The following is a 9,631-nucleotide window of genomic DNA, read 5'->3' as shown; positions in this document are numbered from 1 at the left end:
TCGACTTCTTACAGCCGATACGACCCGGGAAGTCGAACATGGCTCGGACTGACATTTGCATGTGTTTATGTACGCAAGAAACCAACTCAGAGCATGTTGGCACCCTAGGTTGCGCTGTGTATTTTGGTGCTTTTTTTCTTTTCGATGTTGTGGGACTGCTATAGTGATTTCTACACTCGGCTTGATCGACATTCTAAACTATCGAAACACATGTACGTTAGTCGAGAATTCAGTTCATGCCATTTAAAGTGTGGCTATGTAATGTGTGCTGGCTAGATGGAACCATAAAGGCTACAATGGTCATACAAACATTGTGTGATTGTCCAATTTATGATTGTGTAATTTATGACTCAACAGAAATATTAAGGCTAATGTCTATAAAAAAAATAGTACTATGTAACTACTGTTGGATGAGTCCTATGTGCCTATCTATGATAGGCACAGTCTCTTGTCCAGGTTAAATTGTTAGAGCAACTCCAATAGTTATGTAAATTTTAGCTCTCTAAATTATAGATTTAAGAAGTTGCTAAATGTTTTTTAGAGTAAAAAAATGTGAGTTCTCCAATAGTTCTCTAAATATAGGTTGTAATTTTGTGTTGTATATATCCATATAAAAAATAAGTCACAAAAACTATATAATGCAGTCAACATTTTTGTTTAGTGAGTTGTTAAATAGTTGCCAAATGTAGAGAGAAAATGAGGTTAGATGACAAGTTCTTAAATTTAGAAAGTTCGTTTAGAGAACTGTTGGAGAATAGTTTTTATGTTAACTACCTAAATTATTGATTTAGAAAGTCTTTTAGAGAACTACTGGAGTTGCTCTTAGCACATTTTGGTTTGGTGCACCGTGATTATGGATGCATTTCTCAAGCGAGAAGGACAAAAAACCGCTGAATTTCTCGTTCTCACTTATATCCGCATTTCTGGCTCTGGTTTTTGCGCTATTTTGATTCCAATTTTAAAAATATAAAAGTTATTTATTGATCAAAAGCTATTTTGATTCCCTGAACCCTGGCCGCGACTGGCGGTCACTGGCAAAAGCGAAACGTCCAAGTCAACCAACGAGGCAACGACGCGGGCAAAGCGGCATAGGGGAAGCGAGAAGCCCAACCACCGAGCCCTCGCCTCAAAATCCAGCTGCCACGCCGAGCCCAAGCTCCCAATCGCCATGAAGCCGGCGGCGCGGCGGCCGCTGCTGCTGTGCGCGCTGGCGGCGGCGGCGGCGCTCTCCATCCTGCTGGTCGCGCCGCCGCCTCTCGCCGCGCACCTATCATCACTGCTCCTCGCCTTCCCGGCGTCGCCCTACGCGGGCGGGCCCAAGCTGGTGGTCCTCCTCGCCGGCCAGTCCAATATGGCAGGCCGCGGCCTCGCGCCGTCGCTGCTCCCGCCGCAGTTTCGCCCGCACCCGCGCGTGCTCCGCCTCGCCGCGTCCCGCCGCTGGGTCGTCGCCGCCCCGCCGCTCCACGCCGACATCGACACCCACAAGGCGTGCGGTCTCGGTCCCGCCATGCCCTTCGCCCACCGTCTCCTCCACGCTGCCTCCCCGGACCTCGTCCTGGGCCTCGTGCCCTGCGCCGTCGGCGGCACCAGGATCTGGATGTGGGCCAAGGGGGAGCCTCTCTACGAGGCCGCCGTCGCCCGGGGGCGCGCCGCTGTTGCCGCCGGCGGAGGCACCCTCGGCGCCGTGCTCTGGTTCCAGGGGGAGAGCGACACCATCGAGCTCGACGACGCCACGGCCTACGGCGGCAGGATGGAGCGCCTCGTCAACGATTTCAGGGCTGATCTCGGCATGCCGAATCTGCTCGTCATACAGGTCAGCACGCGGATTCCTCTCTTTTTTTCCTTCCCCCACTCTCCATGCGTTTCGTCATGGCGTCAGCTCGACCGATTTTATTTCTTCATTCATGGACATGGTCGAATTCCACATTGCTATGCCAAGCCTAAAAGCTTTTTTTTTTTATAATGGAAACATGAGTTCCGGCTTTAACATGGTAATGCGTACAGCCAACACAAGACAATTATTACATCAGCCAAGCCTAAAAGCTAGCTCCTTTCTTACTAGCAAACATCAGCGCCACTTCAGATGATAAATAATCCTGCTTTTACTTAAATCAACTGACAATTAAGGAACTGTCAGACCTCGCCGAAGACTCACCTCCTGTTGCCGGCGAGCTCCCCCTGCAGCCTTTCACAAACACACAGAACTCACACGAATAGAATTGGGCACACTCTGATTTTTGGTGCTGCGTAAAACTGCGCAGCTTTTCTGACTCTGTTTACTGAATAAAAAGGATTCAACAGAATGTGGCCAACGACCACCCGAGAAGCACGGCACGTCCCTCCACTTTGTGTGCCATCCCACACATAGGCATGCCGGCCACGACTACACGTACAGCCAATAGATGACTATACGCCTAACCTGGGAATAAAAAACAACAGCCTTAAGTAAACTAACTAAGACCCATGCACAAGGATTATTTCAACAATTCTCCTCCTAATACTTGTGCATATACTACTGTGCTGATCGAAGGCCAATCTTCATGCAGAGTTCTCTGAACTTCAGTTTGCCGAGAGGCTTCGTGAGAATGTCCCCAAGCTGCTCCTCTGTCCTGATGAACTTCACTTCAATTTGGCCTGAATTTGCATACTCCCGGATCAAATGAAATCTTGTATCTATATGCTTTGACCGGTCGTGATGCACTGGGTTTTTAATCAATGAAATGGCAGACTTATTGTCTACCCTTAACACCGGCTTGCTTACAGCTGAACCACTGATTTCAGCCAGCAGCCGAGCTAGCCAAACAGCCTGACAAGCAGCAGTTGCAGCTGCTATATATTCAGCCTCACAACTAGACAATGCCACTACCTTTTGCTTTGTTGATTGCCAGCTAATTGGACTGTCCCCCAAGAAGAAAAGAACTCCACTTGTGCTTTTCCTATCATCTTGATCACCAGCAAGATCACTGTCACTGAAACCCATCAATTTTGCTTTGCCTCCATTTCTCTTGGGATAGAAGAGTCCCCAATCCCTTGTTCCAGCTATGAATCTCAGAATATGTTTCACAGCTGTGAGATGCTCCTCATGTGGTTCTTCCATGAATCTGCTCACATATCCAACTGAGAAAGCTAAATCAGGTCGAGTATTAACCAAGTATCTCAATTTTCCCACTAAGCTTCTGTATTCTGTTGTATCAACACAGCCGCTGTCACTCTTCCTATTCAGCTTCAGCTTTGTCTGCATTGGAACTTCACAAGTGTTGCAGTCAGCAAAGCCACTCTGGTCTAGAATCTTGTTTGCATACCTCTCTTGAGAAATTGTAATTCCCAGCTCATCCTGTTTCACCTCTATGCCCAGATAGTAAGACAATACTCCAAGGTCACTCATTTTAAACACATCGGACATTTGTGACTTGAAATTTTGAATGATGTTGCTGCTACAACCAGTGATTATTAGATCATCAACATAAACTCCCACCACCAGTTTTTCAGCTCCATCTCCACGGCAATAGATAGCATGCTCAGAAGGGCACTTAATAAAACCCAGAACACCTAATTTCTCATCCAATTTCTGATTCCATGCTCTAGGTGCTTGATGCAAACCATATAAAGCTTTGTGCAGCAGATATACCTTGTGTTCCTGTCCAGGCTGAGAGAACCCAGGTGCTTGCTTCACATATACCTCCTCCTGGAGATCGCCATTCAAGAACGCCGTCTTCACGTCCATATGATGGACTTGCCATCCTTCCTGCGCCGCCAACGCCAGCAGCAGCCGCACAGCTTCCAAGCGAGCCACCGGTGCAAACACCTCATCATAGTCAATCCCTTGGCGTTGAGCATAGCCCTTTACGACGAGCCGCGCCTTATGTCGCACCACGACTCCATGCTCGTCCTTCTTGACCTTGAACACCCACTTGAGCCCGATGGCGCGCCGGCCAGGAGGCAGCTCAGTGAGCGTCCAGGTTCGGTTCTCCTCGATGGCGCGCAGCTCCTCCTCCATCGCCTTACGCCAGCATGGGTCTTGCTCAGCATGCGCCAGCGAGCTAGGCTCCTCCGCACTCACTGCAAAAAGTTGCTCGCTCCACAGAGCGCGCGCGGCGTACCCCGGTGTCGATGCAGCGCCGGTGACGTCCTCCACCTTTCGAAACCGTAGTGGTGCGTCATCGTCATGGTCGTCTAACGCAGCAGGTGGTGTGGCGAACTGCACACCCGGAGAAGCTACTCCGGCCTCCCCTGGCGTTCCTGGTGGCGTCATATGCTGCATAGCAGCCACCGGTGCCCCCGCCTGGACACCTCCTTGCCCCGCCACCACCCCAGATTGGATGGTGAAGGTGTCGTCGTCGCCATGATCCGTGCCAGTGCCGGTCTTAGCTCCCTCCGACCAGTCCCACTGGGCGGACTCATCAAAGACCACGTCGCGCGTCACGTGCACGCGCTTCGTGGCTGGATTGTAGGCTCGATATGCCTTAGATCCGCGCTCGTACCCGACGAAAATCATCTTGCGGCCACGATCCTCCATCTTCTTCAGGTGCGGTGTCGTATTCTTGACATAGACAATGCACCCGAAGGTCTTCAGGTGGTGTACCGCCGGCTTCTTCCCGTACCACGCCTCGAACGGAGTCTTGCCTTCTACTGCCTTCGTCGGTACCCGGTTCAGGAGATACACGGCAGTGTTCATTGCCTCTCCCCAGAACCAAGCCGGCAGCCCCTTTGCCTTGAGCAGACAGCGTGCTGTGCCGGCCACCATGGCGTTCCGGCGCTTGACAACGCCGTTCTGTTGTGGGGAATACGGCGCTGTCAGCTGCCGGTGCACGCCGTCCGCCGCGCAGTACTCCATGAACTCCTTGGATGTGAACTCGCCACCACGATCAGTCCGGAGCGCCAGCAGCTTGCAGCCGGACTCAGCTTCTGCACGTGCCTGGAACTCCTTGATGGCAGCCGCCGCTCGATCCTTCGACCGCAGCAGCGTCAGCCACATGTAGCGGCTCCGATCATCGACAAGAAGCAGGAAGTAGGTGTTCCCGCTCGGTGTCGCCGGCGTCACGGGTCCACATAAGTCCCCGTGGACCAGCTCCAGTGCGCGCTCCGCCCGCCACTGTGTCTGGTCAGGGAACGCCGTCCGTCGCTGCTTGCCGGCGAGACACGCCTCACAGAGTTGGTCCACCTGCTCGATGGACGGCAGTCCACGGACGAGCTCCTCCCGCGCCATCTTCCTCAGCGCGGGCATGTTGATGTGGCCGAGCCTGGCATGCCACCGCCAGGCACTTTCTTCGCCGCGCGCTGCCAGGCACACCGGCTGTGCCACGTCGACGTTGAGCACATACAGCCGGTTGCCTGCGCGTGGGATCCTCGCCAGCAGTCGCCCCTCAGGCTCCCGAATCTCCATGCCACCGCGCCGGAGGTGGACGTCGTAGTCGGCCTCCTCCAACTGGCCGAGGCTCACGATATTCGCCGTGAGTCGTGGGATGTAGTAAACGCCATTGAAGGAGCGATGCTCGCCATTCTTGCACTTGAACAGCACGGTCCCGCGCCCTTCAATCTCCGCCACAGAGTCGTCGCCGAACCGCACAGAACCAGACACCGCCGTGTCCAGATCCGCAAATGCCGACCGAGACCCCGTCATGTGGTTCGTGGCTCCAGTGTCGCAGATCCAGGACCTGGGGTCCCGCTCCTCCTTCGAACCGAGCTGGACGAAGACCTTCTCCTGCCGTAGATGCACCAGTTCGCCGAATCCCGTCGGCGCCTCCACTTCGTCTCCAGCCCACGTCGCTGTGTGAGCCCATGGCCCCACCACCGCCACCGCCGTGCCGGCGGTCCCTGGTCGCGCCCAGGATGCGATGCGGGGTGTGGCCATGGCCGCAGGAGTGGGCGCTCGTGGGGCCACCATGGCTGCGTCGGGTGTGGCCATGTCCAGCGTGGTGGCTCCGGATGGGACGCGTGGTGTAGCCGTGGCCGCGCCTGAGGAGGATGTCGGTGGAGGCGGAGAAGAGGACGGCGGCGGCGGCGTCGATTTCTCTGGCGGCGCCGACCGAGTTAGGGGTCCGGATCTCAGCAGCATGAGTGCCTCCTCCTCCTGGGCCATATGAGCCGCCTCCTGCTTGGGTCTTGTCTTGCGGGCCCAGTGGCCTGTCTTACCGCACTTCCTACACTGGTCGCGGCCCAGCTTGTGGCCAGGTCCCGTGCTAGTTCCACCGCTCGACGCAGGCGCGCCGCGGCGTGGACGCCGCCGCCGGTCACCGGATTTTGACGTGCCAGCGTCCACTCCCTTCTTCTCCTTCCACCGCGCCTCCCACTGCTCCTCCGTTAGGTACAGTTTACCCCCGATCGACGGTGGAGGTGCATCGTCAGCATCCTCGGCCGCTTTCAGCCGGCCGGTGATGTCCTCTACCGTGAGGGTCGACACATCCAGTAGAGTCTCGATGGAAACTACTAGCTGCTTGTACCTTGGACGCGCGATCCGAAGATACTTCTCCACCACCTTCTCTGGCGACTCCGGGTCACCCAGCATGGCGAGCTGCGCGACGACGTCGGTGAGCCGAAGGGCGAATGCCTCCACCGACTCGCTGTCCCGGAACGAGAGCATCTCGTACTCGCGACGTAGCCTCTGTGCCGTCGACTTCCTCACGCGTTCGTCGCCGATTCGCATCGTCTTCAGAGCTTCCCAGGCCTCCTTTGCCGTCTGTTTGACGGCCAAAGTGGAGACCATCTCCGGCGGCGCGGCGCTGCAGATGACGTCGAGCGCCATCCGATCGTGATGGTCGTCGACGTCGCCGATCTCCACAGCTTCCCATAGTCCGCGCGCTTGCATCTTCACCTTCATCAGTAACGCCCAATCATTGTAGTTCGTCTTCGTGAGAGTCGGATAAGTGGTCGTTCCAGGCGCCACGACGCGCTCCACAACGCGCTCGACGACGACCTCGCGAGTCCGCGGCCGTCGCGGCGGTGAACGCCCTCGCCGGTACTGCGGCGTCCTAGAGCGCTCCGGCGGCAGGGACATTATCACCTTCCTCCAACCTCGGCTCTGATGCCACGTGTCAGACCTCGCCGAAGACTCACCTCCTGTTGCCGGCGAGCTCCCCCTGCAGCCTTTCACAAACACACAGAACTCACACGAATAGAATTGGGCACACTCTGATTTTTGGTGCTGCGTAAAACTGCGCAACTTTTCTGACTCTGTTTACTGAATAAAAAGGATTCAACAGAACGTGGCCAACGACCACCCGAGAAGCACGGCACGTCCCTCCACTTTGTGTGCCATCCCACACATAGGCATGCCGGCCACGACTACACGTACAGCCAATAGATGACTATACGCCTAACCTGGGAATAAAAAACAACAGCCTTAAGTAAACTAACTAAGACCCATGCACAAGGATTATTTCAACAGGAACTCTGTTGAAAATCAGCTTAAAGTGAGGGACATCTTGCTTACCACAACCTCAAAGTGTTCATTTGTGATTGACTTCGCTAATTATTAAAAATAAATAGCTTGCCAATTGGCCTAGTATATGGGGAAAGAGTGCTGTACATGGCAGTCATACTCATATCACACTTTCACCTTACTGCTCTTTTGCATTCATTTGAAAATGAAGCCAGATTCAAAAGGATCATGTCTAAGACATAATCAGATGGAAATGTATGCCCCTTTGAGTTCATTGTACTCAACTCACATGAAAGCATTTCAAAATGTCAAGAGATACATGATTGAAGGCAAAAACATATGTCCCTCTGAGTTCGTAGAACTCAACCTACATGAATGTATTTTAAAATGTTAAGATCTTGATTGAAGGCGCTATTGATTGATATGCAGAGTGCTATTGTCATAGGTTTAGTTGACTCGATTTGTAGATTCGAAGAATATGCAACATAAAAACCTCCACACAAAAAATGAGTGAGTGACTGAAACATATGTGCTAGTAAGGTTTCAATGTAAGTAACGAAATGCTGCTTATGACTCACTGAAATACTCTAGTTGTGAATGTGCTAACTTGGTTGATAGAGCCACCCTTCTGTGAGCAATTTTATTATAGAAAGGAAACCATTCGTACGTTTAGCTACCAAGTCTTCCATGAAACGATATGTCCAACCAAAGGTAGATGTCACAGAAAATGGCAGCATACCAGAGACACCAAACTCATCAGAACAATACCTCCAAAGCTGCCATTTGCCTAGAAATTTGAGAAATTCGGTGGCTCCTGTTGAACTTCATTTTGAAAAAAAAGATTGTCTTTCTCCAAGCAATACATTACAATACACCCTACCTAATAAAAAGGTATGACTTCTACATCACTATCATATTTCTTGCCTTCGACTCAAAGTGGTTATATTTTTTATAGTTATGATTAGAGCATGGGACTGATGACCAATTCAACATTGTTTGAAAGAAGTATGATAAATCCTTTTTATCAGGTTTAGTGATCCGAATGTTCTTTTTCCTTTTTTTCCCTCCCTTGAACAAGCTGATCTGAATGTCTAAGGAGGGCACTTTACCACTAGGAGCAAGAAGGTTGTTGCTTGTCACTCTTCAGTTTACTCCCTTTATTATAATAATGCACATGACAGCTGTGATGCTGGGTTCCACGCCTGCACCGCTTCAGTTGAGATATGGAATGGAGTCCAGTAACAGTACTTTGACCTTATGAAGGTTCAGTACATGTGATGTCATGGAAAAGAATATTCTCTATTATTATTTCTGTGCACAATGACTGGGAAACAATCTATATTTTAGTAAAGCTTTAAAAATCTTGGAAAAACGTGTTATGTCCTTGTTTCCCACATTTAAGCAAATCTTTGCTCTCTTGCATTTAATTTCAGCTCCCAAATGTCTTTAGTCAAAAAAATCGTGGACAGTATATATAATGCCTCCCCCTCCCCCCTGAAACTCATATGGCAGTTGTTAATTTCAGGTTGGTCTTGCATCAGGAGAGGGGAATTACACTGATATCGTCAGGGAGGCTCAGAGAAACATCAAGCTTCCTAACGTAGTTCTTGTAGACGCGATAGGATTGCCCCTCCGCGACGACCAACTACACCTCTCCACAGAAGCCCAACTCCGGCTGGGTGACATGCTCGGACAAGCCTTTTTGAAATTTAACTCGTCCATGGATTCGAGACAATGACATCGATATTATACCGGTACTGGACCTGTTGTTGGGTGTAGAGCTAAATGACAAATACCATTCTTTTGGAATGTTCCATTGTAAAGTGTAGAGCATTGTACAAGAGGAGTGAGTTCTGTCCATGGGTGCACTCCAAGAAGTCTAAGAAGTCTAATAAGGGCATGTTTGGTTAGGGATGGATTAAACCGGATTAGAGAGGATTAAACCTCCTCCTATATAAATTTGAATAGGAGGGGATTTAATTCTCTTTAATCCCTCTTAATCCACCTCAAATTGAATAAGCCCTAGGCCTAGTTTGGGTACTTAGTATTGACCACAATCCACATGTGTTGAGGTGAATTGAAGTCAATACTAGAGTACTCAAACAAATCCCCAAGGGGTTGGGTACTCGGTACAAACTCAGCTCAACCGATTCCAGTGTTGTAACAGGAGACAAAACGTCGTGGAAATATGAATCCACGACGTTTGTGGGATTCTGGTCCGGTCAGGGCCCATTTGGATCAAATGGACAAGCT

General features: G+C 51.3%; 1 protein-coding gene across 1 annotated transcript; it reads left to right on the top strand.

Moving 5' to 3' along the window:
* The first annotated feature begins 1,012 nt into the window (after window positions 1–1,012).
* On the top strand, window positions 1,013–9,238 carry LOC111590294 (probable carbohydrate esterase At4g34215). The gene is made up of 2 exons (XM_023301219.2): window positions 1,013–1,813; window positions 8,904–9,238. Exons 1-2 carry the CDS (start codon window positions 1,169–1,171, stop codon window positions 9,114–9,116), a joined length of 858 nt encoding a protein of 285 aa, XP_023156987.1. The 5' UTR covers window positions 1,013–1,168; the 3' UTR covers window positions 9,117–9,238.
* Window positions 9,239–9,631: the final 393 nt, after the last annotated feature.

Source organism: Zea mays, chromosome 10, assembly GCF_902167145.1.
Source record: "Zea mays cultivar B73 chromosome 10, Zm-B73-REFERENCE-NAM-5.0, whole genome shotgun sequence".
Classification (NCBI taxonomy): Eukaryota; Viridiplantae; Streptophyta; class Magnoliopsida; order Poales; family Poaceae; genus Zea; species Zea mays.
The sequence above is the reverse complement of the archived record's forward strand: the minus strand, read 5'-3'. Positions and strand labels throughout refer to the sequence as shown.

Bases quoted from the DNA above. Each gene is read 5' to 3' on its own strand.
- LOC111590294 (XM_023301219.2), top strand. From the start codon at position 1,169: ATGAAGCCGGCGGCGCGGCGGCCGCTGCTGCTGTGCGCGCTGGCGGCG. The intron at 1,814-8,903 runs GTCAGCACGCGG...TGTTAATTTCAG, and splicing joins CGAATCTGCTCGTCATACAG to GTTGGTCTTGCATCAGGAGA.